This window comes from Cucurbita pepo, chromosome 2, assembly GCF_057944985.1.
Source record: "Cucurbita pepo subsp. pepo isolate OVF chromosome 2, ASM5794498v1, whole genome shotgun sequence".
NCBI lineage: Eukaryota > Viridiplantae > Streptophyta > Magnoliopsida > Cucurbitales > Cucurbitaceae > Cucurbita > Cucurbita pepo.
In genome coordinates this window covers 3,624,986-3,645,332 of record NC_141799.1, presented here as the reverse complement: position 1 = coordinate 3,645,332, position 20,347 = coordinate 3,624,986, and the positions used below count along the sequence as shown (strand labels likewise).

The 20,347-nt window shown below is 36.6% G+C and overlaps 3 protein-coding genes across 5 annotated transcripts; 2 read left to right on the top strand and 1 right to left on the bottom strand.

The window, feature by feature from the left end:
* Nucleotides 1–1,683: 1,683 nt before the first annotated feature.
* On the bottom strand, nt 1,684–7,985 carry LOC111785307 (protein NPG1). 2 transcript variants are annotated; one of them, XM_023665719.2, is made up of 7 exons: nt 7,759–7,985; nt 6,947–7,186; nt 5,518–5,770; nt 4,202–5,412; nt 3,676–3,823; nt 2,152–2,493; nt 1,684–2,057 (listed from the first exon to the last, which is right to left on the bottom strand). In XM_023665719.2, the coding sequence occupies exons 2-6, from the start codon at nt 7,139–7,141 to the stop codon at nt 2,174–2,176; spliced, it is 2,127 nt and encodes a 708-aa protein (XP_023521487.2). In that variant the 5' UTR covers nt 7,142–7,186; nt 7,759–7,985; the 3' UTR covers nt 1,684–2,057; nt 2,152–2,173. The 2 variants fall into 2 exon arrangements, with proteins under 2 accessions (XP_023521487.2, XP_023521494.2); XM_023665726.2 differs by lacking the exon at nt 7,759–7,985 and adding an exon at nt 7,345–7,380.
* A 1,894-nt stretch (nt 7,986–9,879) lies between these two features.
* On the top strand, nt 9,880–14,764 carry LOC111789277 (Tetratricopeptide repeat (TPR)-like superfamily protein). Its single transcript, XM_023669994.2, has 7 exons — nt 9,880–10,065; nt 10,694–11,006; nt 11,460–11,750; nt 12,191–12,439; nt 13,009–13,133; nt 13,728–13,826; nt 13,988–14,764. Exons 1-7 carry the CDS (start codon nt 10,010–10,012, stop codon nt 14,592–14,594), a joined length of 1,740 nt encoding a protein of 579 aa, XP_023525762.2. The 5' UTR covers nt 9,880–10,009; the 3' UTR covers nt 14,595–14,764.
* A 603-nt stretch (nt 14,765–15,367) lies between these two features.
* On the top strand, nt 15,368–19,774 carry LOC111788590 (DEAD-box ATP-dependent RNA helicase 53, mitochondrial). 2 transcript variants are annotated; one of them, XM_023668974.2, is made up of 8 exons: nt 15,370–15,920; nt 16,359–16,486; nt 16,615–17,026; nt 17,271–17,369; nt 17,503–17,727; nt 18,015–18,176; nt 18,823–19,329; nt 19,502–19,774. In XM_023668974.2, the coding sequence occupies exons 1-7, from the start codon at nt 15,519–15,521 to the stop codon at nt 19,318–19,320; spliced, it is 1,926 nt and encodes a 641-aa protein (XP_023524742.2). In that variant the 5' UTR covers nt 15,370–15,518; the 3' UTR covers nt 19,321–19,329; nt 19,502–19,774. The 2 variants fall into 2 exon arrangements, with proteins under 2 accessions (XP_086977841.1, XP_023524742.2); XM_087121715.1 differs by lacking the exon at nt 19,502–19,774 and having other exon boundaries at nt 15,368–15,920; nt 18,823–19,330.
* Nucleotides 19,775–20,347: the final 573 nt, after the last annotated feature.

The following is a 20,347-nucleotide window of genomic DNA, read 5'->3' as shown; positions in this document are numbered from 1 at the left end:
GATCTAGATTCGTGATTGTTGGGCAAGTTGTGTATGGTCCTTTTTATAATGTGATGCCAATGTGAGCATAAGGCTGCCATGCCTAACAGGGGGCTGTCACTATAATTGCTTGCCAAGTTGGCTGTTGGTGTATGGCTGCTTGGAGTAAAAGCATTGTTGGCCCTATTTTCTGTGGAAAGCTTCGGATTTTGTTAAATGTATGATTTGAGGAAAAGTATATGATTCTTTTTAGTACAAAAGTAAGTGCTCTTTTCATTTAAATTATTGCTGGCCAATGCGCCTTCGATTTGAATGCCAAAATGTCCACACAAAAAAAATGGTGATATGATATTTAGATCTCATTATGCTCCCAAAAAGAAGTTTGGATCTCATTTTGTTGAATTGATGTTTAACTAACTTTTTTCTTTTAAAAATAATATTAAGGATCAAATGGTATACAAACAAAAACAATCCTAGTAATTTAGTGCAAGTGGAATATAAGAGAATTATAAAACATTAAAAAAACATGAATTAATTTTAGTTTTTTTTTTTTTTTTTTTTTTTTTTTTTTTTTTTTTCATAAAAATAAGCTTTAGATGTTTAGAAATACCATATTATATACAGAATATTATATTTTGGTTAAAAATTGAATACTTTTAACTGATGTAACTCAACCGAAGATATTTCTGTAAAATAGGTCTAGAAAATGGCATAGAAATAATAACCACTTGAAGAGGTAAAGCAATGTCTTATTGAAAATGATTTGAATTATTGATTGTGATATTGAAAGGTTTATATTTATGCCTCGACAGTATCTTAGTGAAGTAGGTGTTTTCAGAGGATCTTTTATTTTGTGTCCAATCCCGAAGTTAGTCTAGTATATTCTTGTGCATTCTTCTAGGGAGAAGACACTCACTCTATGTTTTGGTTTTGGATCCCAAATTCTTCTAGGGCTTCTCTTGTAGTTCTTCGGTTTGTTGCTAGTATTTTCTCCCCTCAACTTCGTCTACTTTCTTTTCTCACTAGAAATTACAGTCGTTCGTTATTCCATCCAAAGAATCTTCGTAAACCTCTTTAAGTATGTATAGGTTTTACACGTTTTGTAACAACTCAAGCTCACCACTAGTAGCTATTATCTTCTCTAAACTTTCTCTCGATGTTTTTAAAATGCGTCTGCTAGGGAGAGGTTTTCACACCCTTATATATAAAAAATGCTTCGTTCTCCTCCTCAATTGATGTGGGATCACACAATCCACCCCCTTCGAGACCTAGTGTCTTTGCTGACGCACTGCCTCGTGTCCACCCCTTCGAAGCTTGACCTCCTTGCTGGCACATTGTCCAATATCTGCCTCTTATACCATTTGTAACAGTCCAAAGAAAGAGTCAAACACTTTGAATCCTTCCTTCGCGATGATGCATTCTTTGTAGATTTGCATCACTTGTTGTAGGGTTGTTAATTTGTTGAGGCTCCCCGGTAGAGCTTGCTTAGTTTATGTTGGGTGTGGCACTGTGATTTCTATGCTTGAAGAAACTAAATCTATAAATACGTTATCCTTCCCTATTATACGAATTTGAATTCTAACATAGTTTTGTTCCTCAAGACTACAGCTTCTCACATTCATCCAGCATCAATAATTTATTGTCATCAGATCAAAATAAGATAGCACTGGCAAACTAAAAGTAGATGCAAGGTTAAGAGGAATATTGAGTAATTTCGAGTCGTTTTGGATTGGAAGAAAGTAAATAGATTACATCACAACAAATAAACATTAGTGTATATTGCTCAGTTACAAGAATAAATGTACATTGCTGAGCAAGAATGGTAAAAACAAACAAACAATCAGTGTTGAAAATATCCACCCACTCATCTCTCTACATGAATTCATCCTTCCTAACTTCACATTTATATAGTTTTGGAACAGAGTTTTTATGTTCCTAAATTTATAGATTGAGTTTGTCCAGTTACGACTTACAGCATAGTTCTTCACATTTTGCCAGACTCCTTCGTTTCGGTCTCTAAGAAGGTGAAATATATACGATCTTCAATTCATTTCGGAGCTAGTTTGAAGTCGATCATCCTGTACGGAAGAAAAATGAAATTTTGCTTTATGATATGGAGAAAGGAAGTTGTCAAAAGCTTGGCAGATCTAAAATGAATTATTAGACTGAAACCTTGGAATAAATTAATGACTGGCTATAGAATACTGCTGAAGCTTTCAACAGGATCTGATTCTTCAAGCATGGCGGCTGCCTGGAAGCAGTCTACTGCATCAGCCATTCGTCCTTCGTCCCTATGGATCACCCCCAAGTACAACCAAGCCTTACCGTTGGTCGGATCTAATCTCAATGCGTCGGAAAGTAAGCCTCTTGCTATAGGCAACGCATCGGGGCCTGCTTTCGACCAAATAGCACCAATCAAAACCTTGCAAGGAACGTAAGTTGGTTCAAGTAGAAGAGCGTTAATGTATGCGGCTAGGGCTTCCTGTATTTTCTCACATCCTTGGTGCATTAGACCTGATGAAACAACAAATGATGAACAATTTAGCTGCGAGATAGGACATCGATGCATACGATACACTACATCAAATACCAATATTTTGTGGCGTAAATGAGAAAAATTGAAGACTCTAATCACGGACATAAATACTAGCATCCTAATCTTGTAGCCATTATGCAAATCATTCTTCCCAGGCTTTTGTTTTTTCTGTCACTGCTATTTTTATATGATGAGTTCTTTTGTCATCTTGAAATCCTTAACAATGGTGAAGACAGGAATAACAAGGGATTTAGCAACAATGAAGACAGGAATAACAAAGGATTTAGCAACAAGTTAATTATTATAGTGTCATTCTGAATCAGCAAATTGACGAATTCTCTACTTCCGTCTTATTGATTGCCATCTAAATCTACCAAGGGTTATATTTAAGTAACATACTGATTGACATTGAACAACATTATGCATACATGCAAATCTTGTTTGAGAGGGAGGGGGGCTACGCCAAATTCATAAAAATTAAATGTTGTCAAACAAAAGATCTCAATCCAAAATAAAAACTTCTGAGCAAGTATTATGAGGAACATGCACAAAGCTAAGACTTGTATTACTTTGAAGTGGTGAAGAAGAAAAAGACAAACGAATTCGGCTGAGCAACCAAAAAGTTTGGATTTTGTCGATAGAGTTATTAAGATTTCATAAGACTATCTAAATGGGAGATCATAGAACTCATCAGGGCAGACACACACTTGAGAAAAATTCCTACTTCTCGCACTAATATGGTCCGTCCTGTTGTAGGAGATAAACGGCAGCCGTGGCAGTCTTCGACAAAGTCTAAACTATGAAGTTCAGCACAGGTTGGCAACATGAGGTTAGACCAAGTTTTGAAAAGAACCTAGTTCAGCAACTATTTCAGAGAATTTATAGTAATTAACAATTTTCCAGATCCAGACAGAATGTTAATTGATAAACTTGAAGGACAAAGATAGACAGTGAAAGTCAATTCATGAAAGAGATCCTTTGCTTATGAATTTTCATTTTTCTATAACAATTGAAGTATTAGCTAATCTTTCAGAAGCAGGCAAGCAGTATAAGAGTGTCAAGGTGCACGATAACGATTTTGAACGGCTTAGAAGATAACAAATGACAATATTAATTCATAAAAATAAATACATAAATAAATAAAAGTATTCAGATCTTGCCTTCAGTGTGTAGTAATTCTGGGGAGAACTCTTTCAGCTCTTTTGCTTTTCCTAGACATATCTCTGCATCTTTCCAATGTGAAAGGCTGGAGTATAAATTGGCTAGACCATTCCAAACTTCAAATTCATTCAATTTGTCATCTTCAACCTATAATTGAGGCAGAAAGTGAATCATACATGTATACAAAATATATTTTGTCCGTAAGTTACATTCTATTTAGACGGCCGAGATCAAAGAAAGAGATAATAAATATACAATTCGGTGAAAAGGAGTTCCATTGACAACTTTAATGTTGTAGACTCCTTGTTATTCTAGGATACAACTTCAACAAAATAACTTGTGCATACCAGAAGTTTATAAGCTAGTAACTCACATATTCTACAGTTAAAACCAGCGACAATTGACTGAAGTTTTCTTTTATAGAGTTAAAACGCATTTGAACTACTTATTTTCTTCTGCTAGAAAAAAAGTAGGAATTATATTTAAAATAGAAGCTAAATTTCCAAATATAAAGCAAATTCTAACCTGAGGGACGATTCTGAGCGGTCCAAAGGATTTCTTTTGTGCTTGAACTAATGCAAGGAGATAACGGTATGTTTCAATAGCATCCATATGTAACGATTGAGAGATTTTCAGCTTTGCCTTGAGTCTGAGAAGTGGTCCTCGTTCCCATTTTGTGGTCTCATCCATTGCAGCGTCAGTGACCACTTCCGCCTCTGGAAATCTCTTTTGGGCAGACAAAACAAGAGCGAGCAACTGCCAGCCTTTTAAGACAGAGCCACCGGTTTCATCAATGAACTTCTTTGCATATTGCAATGCAGCATTCAAATTCCGATATTCGGAATACTGTACTCCTAACTCAAGCATCAAATCTAAGTTATTTCTCTCCAGACCATTTGCAGCCTCAAGAGATTTCAATGCCTCTGACTGAAGACGGGACCTCTCGAAGTCAGAGGAAGAAATTTTGGCTTGTTTTCCCAAGCAAAGACCTAACATGCGAAGACCCACACCCTTTAAATGCTCTTCATCTCCTATACAATTATTCATTGCCCGCTGGGCGTATTCAACACCTTCAGCAGCTAGATAAGGATCCTCACTACAGATCTTGGCAGCCAGTAATAAGGCTGCTACATCGCCTGGTTGCTCGTGTTTGTGTAGAGTCTTTCTCAGAAGATTCAAGGCAACTTTGTTCTGTCCTGCTGCACAATAACAAAGAGCTAAATACTTCCAACGATCTACACGGCGATATACCCCAGGCATGACCTCTTCAAATTGTTTTGCTAAAACAGAAGTCTGTCTGCATGAGGATAGAGCAAATATTAGGTGCTCCATCACGGATGGATCCCATTTTGTATTACCAAGGAAACATTCCTTCACAAGAAGCATCAAAAGTAGAATTGCTTCTTCCAAATTATTTTTCGGTACATATGAACCTTCAAGTTGAACAGCTAGACTAGGAGGACCAGCGTCTACTCCACTGTAAAGCAAAAACACAGCAAATCCTTTCTGGATCCTAGCATAGCTGTCATTACTGAGGTTCCATTGGTTTAAGAGAGCACGCCTATAGGCAGATATTGCTTCCTGGAAACAGCCAGCCTGCTTCCACAGCTCAGGGAGGAGTTCAACAGCCTGATTGACAGTCTCTTGCAATCTATCATCCACTTGCCCGTCAGGAATTCCTTGTTGGAATATCTTCTCTATGGCATCAAGTACACTAGTACACTCATCAGCAGCCTCTGAAAAGTCCCGTATTAGTTAGAATTTGAGATGCACAATTAAAAAAAAAAAAAAAAGAAAGAGTGTATGTCTATCCCCATTTACACTAGATTAGTCCTTCTTACCAGTTACTCTCCCTAGCTTCTGAAGAGACTTCACTTTTAAATATATGGCTTCAAGCATCAGGCTTGCAGCATGCTGTGAAACTGCAGGCTGAGAATCAGAACGCGAACGTCCTTTTTTTGGAGGTGTCTTCTCAGCAATACAAGGCTGTAATCGTTGAATAGCTGCTTGGAGATCAATACCATCGAACACACGTAGTGCACCTTCTAGATTACCTCTCTGATATTCCAACTTTCCAAGAAGGGCTCTGGCTTCCTGCAGCCATTTTTTTATGTAACAAAAATCATTGATCAATATTTCTAAGCTGCCGCATATTGAACAGAATGACTCCCCAAAAAAAATAGTAGTATGGTAGTAGTAGGATGCAGTACAGCGATCAATTTAGTCTCTTCTTTGTTCATTCATTGGTGGACTTCACATATTCGAAGTGGTTAACAATTAGAGCACGCTCATGTGATCAAAGTATTCTATGTTTTGATTTTGGATTTTTTTTCAAATAATTTTCTGAAATTTATGCCAAACGATTTTGAGGAAAACAGAAAGGCCTCTTAGGAATTGAAGTCGCTGATTCAACCAACTAATTATTCAAGTTAATAGTACTAATGGAAAACTGAAAATAGAAACATGGGCATAGAAAACCGCAGCAGATCAAAGAACATGATACTGGCATCATAATATATGCCTTTTTTAAATACATTTTGGCTCAATAATTACAGACATAAATAAATTTTTTCAAACTTCTAGAAAGAAAATACAACGATTAGATTAAATAAAATTTGATATTCCTACAATTATGGTCCAAGAACTAAAAGATTGTATCTATCAAAAACTTCTACTACATTAGTGCCCCTTTTTTAAAGTTTTTTTTCTTTTTTCCTTTTTTCCTTTTTTCCTTTTTTCCTTTTTTCCTTTTTGGTTGACCTCATGTTAGATGACATGTTTCTTCTGTTGGTCTTCTTTGTACTTTCATTAATCTTAATCTAATTGGTATATATATATATATATATATATATATGGAATAGAGTTTCCAGTCATAGAATCTAGTTAAGATTTGGGTTTTTAATTACATTACAAAAACAGACTCCAACAATTTGTGGGGGAGGATATCAAAATAAGGAAAATATACGAACAGAAACGCCTGGATAATTTGACTGTAGGCAGAAGTTAACAAAGGTTTCCCAACAGGCAACAAATAGATGGTCAAAGCCTTACTAACTGAACAATAAACTCAGGAACTTATATTTTTTATATAAATTTAGGAAGTGAACGCCTTAAGTACTCAATTATGATCTCCAATTCGTTTTTCATTTTTGTCCTTCTAATTCAAATAAGCTTCAATTGCATACTAGACTATGTTTATAGCAGCCTGTAGCAAACAGGAATTCAAGTTCATTTCAATGATAATGGCTTCATGATGGTAAATAAACAAACCTCAGAATTGAGGGATAACCCTTCCCGTAATGAAGATTCTGCCTCTTGAATATTTCCTTCATCGAGTTTTGCTTCTACTTCTGTTGTTTTTATGGAGACCCCATTTGCACAGACTTCCCGGACAACAATTCCTTCCTCAGATTCTCCAGACTCCATGGCTGGCTCCCTACCATCTTCATCAACACTTGACGCCATAAGTTCTACTTTCTACAATTTCCTTCATGAATTTACTTCTTCTAACTGCCATAAAATTAGTGATGAACATCTCAGAAACCATATAAATCTTAGGCATTCTTATCAGTCATGTCTCAAATATCATAACAAGTGGAGATAGACATTCAAAGACTACTACGAAACTTATTAAAAGAAAAATCAAATGCGAATAGATCGTCTTTTACGCTAGAACAGAGATGATTCGTGTCGCCTTACTTCCTGTACTAGAACAAAAAACACAAATACGGTTCTGAATAAAGCAATTGTTCCCTGTTGACGCCAATCGAGAGAGGATACTGCGGGCCGTCTGATTATTTTCCTCTTCGGAATATTCTCAGCAATATAACAGTGGATTCAAATGCACACAAAAAACACGAGCCTTAAACGTAAACACGCGGATCTAAAACTCCTCAGAATTAGAAAATATGGAAATGCACGTTCCTTTTTCATTTGGTTGCCAAGAAAATAGGGGGGGAAAAGATTCAACAGAAGGATCATAATTTCACAACTACTTTACTCCTCCCAATTTTTGACTCAAAACTTCTTTTCAACCTCGAATTTCCAATGCCATCAAAACACGTACAATAATCCAATCATACCTGAGAAATTGAGGGGCTAACACAAACGAATGATTGCTTGAAAGGGATCATTGTCGACGAAAAAGAGGCTGAAAACTCGGCATTTGAGATGGAAAATTAGGTCGGAAACCGACGATTACGGTGGCGGATCAATTACAACAGCTCGGAGGAAATTGAGGCTCGCAACATTTGTCTCGAAGAAACAGAGCGGCAAACGAGATGAATATTTTGTTTTGTAATTAATTTTTGGCGTCGAAACGATTTTTCTTTTTTTTTTAAATAAATGGAAATTGCATTTAATTTAAATCTTACGTTAACAACACGTGGCGCGTCTTCTCTAATTCTAAGGCCCGTATATGTAAACTGGGCCATAAAATGGGCCTTCAGAAATGTGGCCCAATTTCCCAATTTCGACTATTGGGCCGTATAATGGGCCATTTATTTTGGCCCAACTTCAATTTCATGAACTGCCTTATGTTGGAGAGCTGGGCCACTTAATGGGCCTACGTAATTTCGGCCCAACTATCAAGTTTGTAAAGACAGTTTTAGTTGGAGAACTGGGCCGACTCTATAATTATTTTTAAATTATCATTTAAAATCACTTTTAATATTTATTTTTACACTTAAAAAATTACTTTAACGGTTAAAAACGTGTGTAGAAGTTAAAATCACTCCCGAACATACGTAATAAAACTGTGCGTAATTGAATTTTATGTCTATTTGGTCTTTTTAACTTTTAAAATTATAATTTTAGTCTCGATACATTAATTAATTAGAAATTATGTTTGAGAAAGGAGCACCGAGAAAATGATTTGAACGAACGAGAAGTGGACAACAGAAGGAATTGACAATTCTTATTCTACCGAGTCGAAGCTATCGACACGTCAGTTACACGTCATATGTTGGTAATAATCAAGGGACGATACCTCATAACCTCTATCAGCATAGTTTAAGCACTCGACCAAACATAGGGGTCAACTTGGTTTCGTAAAAAATGTCTCCACAAATGGGTTTATTCCGTCCTCTACCATAGTTTTGAGCTTAAGGGAAAGGCGATATATGGTTTCATACATATATCTCTCATTGGCTCTTTAGGAGCGGTTCGAGATACGAGCTTTGGTTAAATGACAAAGATTGATGGTTTTGTGTAGAAGTAACGTTGATAATTACGTGTTCACTAATAGGAAAAACAAGAGAAGACTGCTATTCTCCGAGTGTATTTATTTTAAAGCTTGAAATTTTTAAAATCGATTTCACAATACTCGAAACCATTTGTCCAAAATAAAATAGCGAAAGACAAACTAAATTTCTTAAAGCAGACTTCATTCTCGGCTCTTGATAGGGGTGTACATGATCCGGGTTGAGTTGGGTTGAGATTTTTTTTTTTACCCAACCCAAAAGTTCTGGTTGGTTGGATTGATAACCCAACCCGAAAAATTTCACAACTCAATCCAACCCAACCCAACCCTCTATTTTTGGGTTGGGTTGTCGAGTTGTAAATTTTTTTTTTTTAAGTTTTATTTATCCACGATTCATAATTTTTTAGATACAATCTTAGAAATAAATATATTGAGAGTTCGCAAACAAACACAAATCCATCTATAATTATTCACATAAAAAAAATTGAAACATATTAATATAGTTCAACATTGTCATAAAACAAAATAATAAAAGAAAAATGTCGAGGTATGAAAAACTATTAATACAGAAGGATTCTTAACATAATTTATATATTTTTATTTGGCTCGAGTCAACCCGAAGGTTTTATCCACAAACCTGAAACCGAACCAATTCAGTTTGGGTTCAGAAAAATAAACCCAACCCTATCCGAAATGCTAATCCAACCGAACCCAATCGTTATAGTTCGGGTTGGGTTGGTCCTAGTTGTCGAGTTATCGGATTGAATGTACATCCCTGGAGCTATCGATGCTTATTCGATCAATTAAAATATATAGATTTATAAATAGTAATTAATTTTTTATTTCAATTAAAAATTTTAGTAGACATGAAATTTAAATAAATTATTTAATTAAAACTTTTAATTGACTAGCTATACCTAATTAAAAAATGAAAAGGTTAATATGGGAAGAGTCGTAGTTTCTCTCTCGTTAAATTAAAATGACAGAAAAACAGTAATAATATAAATGGATAAGATATTAAACAGACCCTCTGCAACTGCGCGCTCTGAGAAAAAAATATCAAACGCCGGAAGGACGAAGGCGGAGCTCCGGTCGCATCATAGCCATTTTTGCCGAAACTAGAGCTTTCTCAGATGCCTCAAGCGCTGATTCTGAAGCCAGTTATATCAGTTCCTCTTCCCAATTGGAGGTTACGCTTAAACCTCTTACTTAAACCCTTTCGCTCGTTATTCATCTTCATACTTGTTCCCATTTTTGTTTGCGAGCGCTTGGTTGTTGATTTATTGTATTTTCTTTTTGTGATGAACTGCAATTATACTCTCTTTTTAATGATTTTCTATCTCAATTCAAGTAGCTAACTCGAAAATTCCTGGCACTATATGGTATCTTAATTCTGTCTGGTTCTAAAATTTCTATTTGAGAGCTGTTTTTTTTTTATCCTTTTTGTTCTGTGGATTCTTACTATATTGTTGGAGAGCTATTCATTGATATTAGATTGTGGATTTAGGGATTTTTGAAGTTGTGAGTCTTTGAAACGTTGAACGTCTGCTTGATTTCTGAAGGACTAGTTGTACTTTTGGAGAAATGTGGATTTTCTAGGTTCTTTAGGGTTCAATCTGCGCTAGCATGTATTAATTGGCATTGGATATCTATGCTAAGATCTAATTCATTACCAAAAGAAGTTAAAAGTGGGGACAACTATCAGATTGTTAATAGTATGAGCATAACAAGTGCATCTGTGCAGAGGTCTTTACAAATTTTGAACTAATGTAATGTTTATTCGGTGGTGAAAATGTGCTATGTTGTTTTTATTTCAGTAAATCGCAAGCACGTAGACATTCTATTAGTTCGAATGTTAATGTACGTGGAAGATTGGTGGTTACCTGTATGGGTATGTTGACACCAAGGAAGTTCTTACAGAAAAGGAAGAAGTTGGAAGTATTTAAGGATGCAGCGGACGAGGCGGAGCAGAAGAATTGGAGGAAATTGATGAATGAAATAGAGGAGACAGGCTCTGCTGTTTCTGTGCTGAAAAGTGGAAGGATAAAAAATGAGGCTATTCAGAAGGATTTAGTGTTGGGCACCTTGGTTAGATTTAAACAGCTAAAGAAATGGAACATTGTCAGTGAGGTACAGAGCATAAACATTTGTATGATTTGATATTTACTCTTGTTTCAAAATTTTGTTCTTTATAGGAGGAAATGAAAAATGAATCTCGAAGGGCGAATTGCCTGAAATTAGAATTGAATGAGTATAAAAATGTAGTCTTATGTAAGATAATGCAATGCACCATTTGATGTATAGTCTGCCTCTAAAGTTTGTGAAACAATTTAGACGCTATTTCGAAATCATTAACGTCTTCTAGTTGGAATCAGAAGATGTACTTAAACACTATGTTCGTGTAAGAATTGTTCAAATGCGTGTTTTAAATTCAATATGAATATCAAGTAATTTAAGTTAAAAAATTAAGTTCTTGCATGGTCGTTGTAATGTCCGGATTCTATTCCCAAGTCCTTTGTTTTACAACTTCCAAGCTTCAGATGTGCTGATCGTCCAAAATCGTGTTTTTCAACTGTCTTATAGATTCTCGAATGGCTCCGGACCCAGAGCTGGTGGAACTTTAGTGAAATGGATTATTTGATGCTTATTACAGCTTATGGAAAGCTAGGGGAGTTCAATCGTGCAGAAAAAGTTTTAAACTTGATGAATAAGAAGGGTTATGCACCAAACGTGATCTCTCATACTGCTCTTATGGAAGCATATGGAAGAGGTGGCAGGTATAATAATGCTGAAGCAATCTTTAGAAGGATGCAATCCGGTGGTCCTGAACCTTCTGCATTGACATATCAAATTATGCTAAAAACTTTTGTTGAGGTACTAAGTTTAAACATTATCTTATTTAAAGCCTTTCAACTATATTCCTTCATTTATCGGTCTAATCCTTCAATTCGAGCCTCATGAAAATCAAGAATGTTCTTAATTATTGTGAACTTTCAATGTCAAATTTGGGGCATTTAAGGCTGTATATGTGATTCTGGATATTATGCTCCAATGCAGAATAATTTTGTTGGAACTTGAAACACAAGCTCTCCCTATCAAGATTTTGTCCCAAAACTCAAAGCTGATCACAATCTGAATTTTGATTTAATTTATTTTTATTCTTTGGATATAAGTTCCTAACCGAACGAATCAAACACTTTGCAAAATTTCGTTTCAGAAACTCGTTTTCTTCTTTCAAGCCTATGCAATCTTCGAATGTGTGCATTTCTTGGTTTGTTTGTTTTGGTTCACAAAATGACGAGGCATTACTGTAGGGATGTAAATTCAAGGAAGCTGAAGAACTCTTTGACTCCCTCTTGAACAAGGAAGGGCAAGTATTGAAGCCAGACCAAAAGATGTTCCACATGATGATTTATATGTTCAAGAAGGCTGGGAATTACGAAAAGGCTCGTAAATTATTTTCTGAAATGGCAGCACGAGGAGTTCCACAATCTACAATTACTTATAATAGTTTGATGTCGTTTGAAACCAACTACAAGGAGGTCTCAAGGATTTATGATCAGGTAAACCTATATGGGTCTTTACTAGACATTGTTTTCACATGGGTAAAAGTTCTAGGAATTTCAGATGTAGGATACTGTCAGTGAATAATTTTCTCTTATGAACGGGGCTGTTTAGGTTTTCGATTGAGCAGCACTTTTCCTGAGCCACTGATTTTAAGACCATATGCTGATTTCTGTCTAGTTTATGTGATTTTAATGCTCTGGATATGAAAGTCTTATTGGGTTCTTTCCATTGTAGTTTTAATCTTTTAAGACAATAACCATGTGAACATTCAATTGGCAAGTGTGTAACTGTCACATTTTCTGGGTTGTGTGAATTGAAGACCGATTGAACGATGTAGCAAATATTGGTATGATCGAGATGTTAGGGAAACGAAATCTTGAATATTTGGTAACTTCCATTGCATCACAAGAATATTAGCGGCTGTGTTGTAGTTAAAATTTTGGGAGGTTATGCTTTTGCTTCAGTGGCCAATGTTGTCAGCCAATTTAATAGTTTAATCTTTTGTTCATCTCCTATTCCTTCTTAACGAGATTGATCAAATTTGAATTCAAATTCTCATCTGTAGATGCAAAGAGCTGGACTCCAACCAGATGTTGTCAGCTATGCTTTACTCATTGGTGCTTATGGTAAAGCTAGAAGAGAGGAAGAAGCACTAGCAGTTTTTGAGGAAATGCTTGATGCTGGTGTCAGGTACTTCCCTTCGGCACTTTCTTCTTTTAACTACCGCATATAGTATCTGGTTGGAAATCAATATTCTCCCATAATATGGGTTTCATTTTTCTATTTTGCTTCAAATTCACTTGACACTGACATCGGGCTGTAACAGCCCAACCTCATCGCTAGCAGATATTGTTCTCTTTAGGTTTTCCCTTTCGGGTTTCCCCTCAAGTTCTTTAAAACGCGGCAGCTAGGGAAAGGTTTCCATACCCTTATAAATAATGCTTCATTTTCCTCCCCAACCGATGTGAGATCGTTGATTGTAGGGTCCCACATCGATTAGAGAAGGGAACGAGTGCCAGCGACGACGCTAGATCCTGAAGGGGGGTGGATTGTGAGATCCCACATCGGTTGGGGAGGAGAACAAAACATTTTTTATAAGGGTGTGGAAATCTCTGTTTAGCAAACGCGTTTTAAAAACCTTGAGGGGAAGTCTGAAAGGAAAAACCCAAAGGGGACAATATCTACTAGCGGTAGACTTGAGCTGTTACACGGGCATTGCTAATGATGAATAGTAAACCAAAATAGTTGTGCACTGATAAAACGTTTCTGCCTGGCGTTTTTCAGACCAACTCGCAAAGCTTATAATATTTTGCTTGATGCATTTGCAATCTCTGGGATGGTCGAGCAAGCTAAGATTGTGTTCAAGAGTATGAGAAGAGACAGGTACTATTATCTGCCTAATGATTGCATTTAGTGATTCAATATCCTCTTTTAGTGTAGTATTGATTGAAGTTTATGTAATGTGGTTCCAATTCCCTGGTTCTTTTGGCATGCATTTCTTGAGCTTTTGGTAATAGATTGGCATCATCATTTGTTTGATACAGATGCAGTCCAGATATATGCTCATATACAACCATGTTATCAGCTTATGTTAATGCATCCGACATGGAAGGAGCCGAAATTTTTTTCAGACAACTGAAACAGGACGGTTTTCGACCCAATGTCGTTACTTATGGTACATTGATCAAAGGGTATGCTAAAATAAATAATCTTGACAAGATGCTTAAAAAATATGAAGAAATGAAGCTCAATGGAATAAGAGTGAATCAAATGATTTTGACAACGATCATGGATGCATTTGGAAAAAACAAGGATTTTGGCAGTGCTGTTATTTGGTTCAAGGAAATCGAATCGTGTGGCGTTCGACCTGATCAAAAAGCGAAAAACATCCTGTTATCTTTGGCGAACACAGCCGAAGAGCTCGATGAAGCTAATCAACTCGTAGGATATCCAAATCAGAGTAGCGATGCAGAAAGAGCAGGTAAGTTTTCTAGGTCTATGGAGGACGAGGACGAGGATGAGGACGAGGAAGACGATGAATTGGATTATGCTGATGATGTAATTCATCATAATAACCAAAGAGATGAGAAAATTATTTTGAATGGCATTCACCAACAAAACTTGGAGGGTTTATGTGCTAAGATCTGTTAATGTTATATATTTGTTTACTCTATGTTTGTATATTGTAATACAAAATTCACTTAGCTGGAGAAATCTAAGTCCTTTCTCAAATCACAACCTAGCTGGTAACTGTGGAACTTTGATGCCCATTTTTGTTATATTTTCATTCATTTCTTGAGTCTAAATTTTGTTTTTATCTAGTTCTTACGTGTATATAATGTTTCAGATTTTACGAGTTTTTTATTTTTATCAGGAGACATGAGATCAAACGATTGTCTTGTGCACGTAAACCAGTCTCGACCTACGTTCATGTAAAGTCGTAAAATCTAAGGTAATACTCGACGGCAGTGAGAATTGCTGTTGCTTGTGAGTTATAGTGGGTCGTTTAATTTAATCTGTTTTTAAAACCCGTTAAGATGATAATAGTTGCTTTAGTTGATGTGCACCGGTGAAATTGTTATGTCGTGAGATTTTCAAAATATATAATAATTACTATTACGATAAAGTCTAAAAAAATACCCTTACCGTTATAATAGATATTATTATTTTTTTTTAGTGAAAAGTTTATATATTTTAAAACAAAACACTATTTTGATCCAAAATAACGTGTAAAAGTATTTTTTAGTATTTTTTAGATATAATTTTGAAATAGAAATATTTTTTTAAATAAATTATAAAGTTTGAGATATATATTTTTGAATTAATTTGAAATAATTAAAAGTTCGAAGGGCATAAATGTAATTCGTTCATTATTTTATGAAAATGATGCATGTCGGGTGTTGCCCTAATTTGGGAAGGCCTCCATTTACTCGGGAGTCCGATAGTACTAAAGCCCCTTTCACTCTGCGATATTCTTCTTAAACCCTAGCCAGTTCCATTACCCATCATTTCTCTCTTCACTTCTTCCACGAACTCTTTGAGCAGCTCTGTTAGTGTAATTCGTGCTCAAAGACGATGATGAGTTCAGTTCTTCTACGGAGATCCGCTGCCTTAGCGGCCTCCAGAGGTAGAGTTAGTTCTACCTTCTTAGCCCCAATCGCGAACTTTTTAACGTCTTCTGTGGATGTTAATGGCGGTGTTGTACCTGCTGCTGAGTTCGGACGTTTCTCCACTACTGGGGTGACGGAGAGAGCTTTGGGTTTTGGTTTTCAATCGATGGGATTTCACTCGGCTTCTGGGCCGTTGAGTTTTAAGTCGTCGTTGGTTTCCCGGGCGGAGTTTGCGGTGGAGGAATACGATGATGCTAGCAGCAGTAAAAGCGGTGATGAAGGACTCGAGATTGGCAGTCTTGGGATCGCGCCGGAGATTGTTTCTGCTTTGGCGAAAAAGGGTATAACGAAGCTCTTCCCTATTCAGGTACTGTTTTTTTTTTCTCATTTCTTTCATGATTACCAGTTTTTTCTGTTGGGGTTGAACAACATGGGCGAGTCGTAGAGAAATTTTTGAAAATTATTTTCGACGATTTTGATCGCTTCTACAAACTACTGCTTGTTTATATCCGCCCTAACTCACCCCAGCTTGGACGTTGAATTATGGCGATGAAGTTACGGTTATATTTTTTAGGAACCAATTTCATTTGTTTTGAGAGCTAGAGGCCATGTTCCTTATTTCGACACCTTTTGGCCGTACGTGTGGTACCTGTATTGTGGAATGTGCATATCGTTCATATTCCTCAGTCGAATAATGCATATGTTTTGATTTCGGCTTATAATAGTTCCGTTTGGGTATGTTTCGAGATTCGTGTTTCGTTTTCCATTGGGGTTTAAAAGTATGCTGTTTCTCAATCTTTTTCAGAGAGCCGTGCTAGAACCAGCCATGCAAGGCCGTGATATGATTGGTCGTGCTAGAACTGGAACAGGAAAAACTCTTGCTTTTGGAATTCCGATCTTGGATAAAATCATTCAGTTCAATACGAAACACGGGTTTGTGTTTCAATCTTGGTCATTTTTCTTCCAATTAGCTTAGTTTCTGTTTAATTCGTTATCTGGGAAGGGTTTGAATGGGTATTCTTTAAATTATAAAAAATCATAATTCGTTAGAAATTATGCAGAAGAGGAAGGTACCCGTTGGCCCTGGTTCTAGCTCCAACAAGGGAACTTGCTCGGCAGGTTGAAAAAGAGTTTCAAGAGGCTGCACCTAATTTGGACACAATATGTGTTTATGGAGGGGCACCAATTTCACGCCAAATGAGGCAGCTTGACTATGGCGTTGACATAGCTGTTGGCACACCTGGTCGCTTGATTGATCTTCTCAATAGGGGTTCGCTTAATTTATCAGAAGTCCAGTTTGTTGTTCTCGATGAAGCAGATCAGATGCTTCAAGTAGGCTTTCAAGAGGATGTTGAGAAGATCTTGGAGAGGTTGCCTCAGAAACGTCAGACTATGATGTTCTCTGCAACAATGCCATCTTGGATCAGAAAACTCACTCAAAATTACCTAACCAATCCATTAACTATTGATCTTGTGAGTATGTTGGCTACTTAATATCTTTTCTACTTCTTGGAATCTAATAATATCAACTGAAGCATTTTTCTAAAAAATTATATCACTGACAACACAACCATCAAATTAGTGGACTCAGAAACTGAAGGTGCACATGATATTTTAAATAATTGAAACTGCTCTTGCTAATCAAAATCACTATTCAATTGTCTCATGAAGTTCGGTTGGAGGATTGGAAGTTTGACAAAACTTATCAATATTTCAGGTTGGAGATTCTGATCAGAAATTGGCAGATGGAATTAGCCTATTTTCAATTGTTTCAGATATGCGTGGAAAAGCATCAATAATTGGACCTCTGATAACAGTATGGTTGCATAGCTTCTGTTTTCCCCCCTTTGATTTCTGCAAAGCCATATTTTACCTGGTTCTATCATTTCATGTTGCTTGTTGAATGCTTGCTTTCATCATGCTGTTGCCAATGATTATCTGCTTTGTAGGAACATGCAAAAGGAGGAAAGTGTATTGTTTTCACTCAAACGAAACGTGATGCTGATAGATTAGCCTATGCAATGGCAAGGAACTTCAGATGTGAAGCTTTGCATGGAGATATTTCACAGTCTCAGAGAGAAAGAACTCTTTCTGGTTTTAGAGACGGACATTTCAACGTTTTAGTTGCAACTGATGTTGCAGCAAGGGGTCTTGATATACCCAATGTTGATCTTGTAAGTGATAATCTTCCTCTATATTTTTTTTATCTTTTATCTTGTTTTATAGCACATAGTCTCTGGTTGCATGGTGAATCATTAAATTTTTTCTTGTCAATAATATACCTTACTCTTAACTTTGAAAACAAACTAGGGCAGTGTAATAGTAGTACCAGACTCTATCATCTCTCTTCCTCTTGTGCTGTTGGGAGCCTAGGAGGAAGTGGTTTGAAGGGTGAGGGAGTCTTTCGTCTGTATAGCCATTAAGATCCCATGGATTCTTTCTGACCTTGATTTTTTATTAGGTAATACATTTTGAGCTTCCAAACAACACAGAGATATTTGTCCATAGATCAGGACGTACAGGTCGTGCTGGCAAGAAAGGTAGTGCTATTCTTATTTACTCACAGGATCAGTCAAGGGCTGTCAGGATGATTGAGCGTGAAGTAGGCTGCAGATTTAATGAGGTTAGGATCTCTCTTCAGCATCAAACAATTTGCAACTTGGATTTTTTTTTTTTTTTTTTAATACAAAAGTGGAACTTCCATCATTGTTCCTATATTTTAATCGTGAGAAACATTGAACTCAGCATTGAGGGTAAGGAGAAGGCTTATGCACATTTATTGTTTGCTTGCCGTAAGTTTCTGTTTCCAGGAACAGTTAGTAAATAGATGCCATGGGTACTGGTTCATGCATTGTTTAGAAGTTGATGATTCATATTTCAAGCCTAAGCTGATCTCATTTGCAAAAAAACCAAGCCTATCGCGTTCTCATATGCTAGATTTTATCCCTGAATTACTGGTTCTCGCATGATAAGCAATCAACACCAAAAAACTGAGTGTATTCTGAAGGGTGGATTGCCATGTGCGTTTTGGTTTTCTGAAATTCTTTACCTTTAATTAAAGATTTGTTTTGTATATGAAATAACTGCCCGGTAATCTGCGTAGCTGATAAAATCAAGCATACCAATCACTGTAGGGTGCTGTAATTATAACAATCGACTTCTCTAGTATCCTCCGATTTCAGAAATTTACGAGTTAATAGTAGTCCACCTTGGAGTATATTACTACTTGATGTAAAGTTGACACTGATTGCTTTGTTCTTGATTATCAGCTTCCGAAGATCTCTGTTGAGAGTGGTTCTCATGTCGATATGTTCAGTGGTGGTGGTCAATTTAGTTCTTTTGGAGGAGGAGGATTCAGGGATCGTCGAATGAATGATTCAGGCCGTTTTGGTGGTCAAAGAGGTCCAAGTTTTGGTCGTTCGGCAGGTTATGAAAATTCAGGTTTTAGACGTTCCGGTGGCAGGGATTCTTTTGGGCAAGGGGGCAGAAATAGTGAACCTAGCTCCGACGGTTTCAGTTCATTTGGGTCTCGTAGCTCTGGATCTGCATTTGGTGGATCTAGCTCGAACAATGCAGGATCTTTTGGTAGTTTTGGTTCTGGTCGTTCTGGTGGGTTTGGAGACTTCGGCAGTTCTAGTCGATCCGGTGGCTTCGGGGATTTCGGTGGTTCAGGTCGTAGTTCAGGATTTGGTGACAGAAATTCTAAAAACTCTGGCTTATTTGGTGACATGGATGCGGATCAGAGAACTGGGAAAAGACAGTTCTGAACTAAATTGGTGAGTGCCGATGTTTATAACGTCGTTTCCAGTTTTTCGATCTGAAGAAGGTGACAATTATGTCAAAGGATGAAGATTATTTCATATGTTCAGTTTAGATTCTCTGATTTTGCTAGCTTTCATTTCAGGGTCTAACAGAATAGGTTTTGATATCCCTCCTGCTTTCGTGCAGGGAAACACAACAACATCACGGGGAAATAATATTGCCATGGATTAATGACAGAATTCTTTTGAAGCAAGATTATACGAGGGGATTTTGAGGTAGGGCCCTGAACATGTTCATCGTTTCTTATATTTTCTATTACGCTTTGAAATCTTTTTGTAGTTGATACAAGACAAATGTTGTAGCCACTTTGAAGGAAAACTAACCTCAATATTTGGGATCAGTTCCTATGGTCTTATGTATAAATCGTTTTTGATATGCCATAATAGTTATATTCTATTATATCTCCTCTTTCTTAAACCATGTATTCACCATTCTTGTTCATTGGGATAGTTTATGGCTTATAATCGACTGCTTTTTCTGAAGTATCTACGAGACACAAGCTAAAATGGGTAAATTTTTAGACTGAATTATTTGAAAGGAACAAAGAAATTGGATGTCGGAAGTGGTGTGATGTCCCACATTGATTGGGAAGGAGAACAAATTACCCTGTATAAGGGTGTGGAAACCTTCCCCTAGTAGATACGTTTTAAAGCCTTGAGGGGAAGCCCGCAAGGGAAAGTCCAATGAAGACGATATCTGCTAGCGGTGGATTTGAGTCGTTACATGGTGGGTTTACTGCGGCTGCCGGGTAATAATATGGAAGCTAAATTGAGCTAAAAAATATCATTTTACTTTTATTCTCATCGAGTTTAGTTCTTGTTTCTCTATGATATTGATTGATGTTTCTCTCTAATATCTTTTCATCATTGAAATAGATTCATGTGCCACATTGAAGTCATCTTCATGGATGGATTTATACTATATTTGTAACAACCAAAAAAGATTAGAAAAAATAATAATAAATAGAAACAA

Excerpts from the sequence above, each read along its gene's own strand:
- LOC111785307 (XM_023665719.2), bottom strand. The coding sequence starts at position 7,141 with ATGGCGTCAAGTGTTGATGAAGATGGTAGGGAGCCAGCCATGGAGTCT. Across the intron at positions 5,771-6,946 it reads GGTTATCCCTCAATTCTGAG|GAAGCCAGAGCCCTTCTTGG; the intron begins GTTTGTTTATTT and ends AAATGGCTGCAG. Across the intron at positions 5,413-5,517 it reads GAAGCTAGGGAGAGTAACTG|AGGCTGCTGATGAGTGTACT; the intron begins GTAAGAAGGACT and ends GGGACTTTTCAG.
- LOC111789277 (XM_023669994.2), top strand. The coding sequence starts at position 10,010 with ATGCCTCAAGCGCTGATTCTGAAGCCAGTTATATCAGTTCCTCTTCCC. Across the intron at positions 10,066-10,693 it reads GTTCCTCTTCCCAATTGGAG|TAAATCGCAAGCACGTAGAC; the intron begins GTTACGCTTAAA and ends TTTTTATTTCAG. Across the intron at positions 13,134-13,727 it reads ATGCTTGATGCTGGTGTCAG|ACCAACTCGCAAAGCTTATA; the intron begins GTACTTCCCTTC and ends GGCGTTTTTCAG.
- LOC111788590 (XM_023668974.2), top strand. The coding sequence starts at position 15,519 with ATGATGAGTTCAGTTCTTCTACGGAGATCCGCTGCCTTAGCGGCCTCC. Across the intron at positions 16,487-16,614 it reads CAGTTCAATACGAAACACGG|AAGAGGAAGGTACCCGTTGG; the intron begins GTTTGTGTTTCA and ends GAAATTATGCAG. Across the intron at positions 17,027-17,270 it reads ATCCATTAACTATTGATCTT|GTTGGAGATTCTGATCAGAA; the intron begins GTGAGTATGTTG and ends TCAATATTTCAG.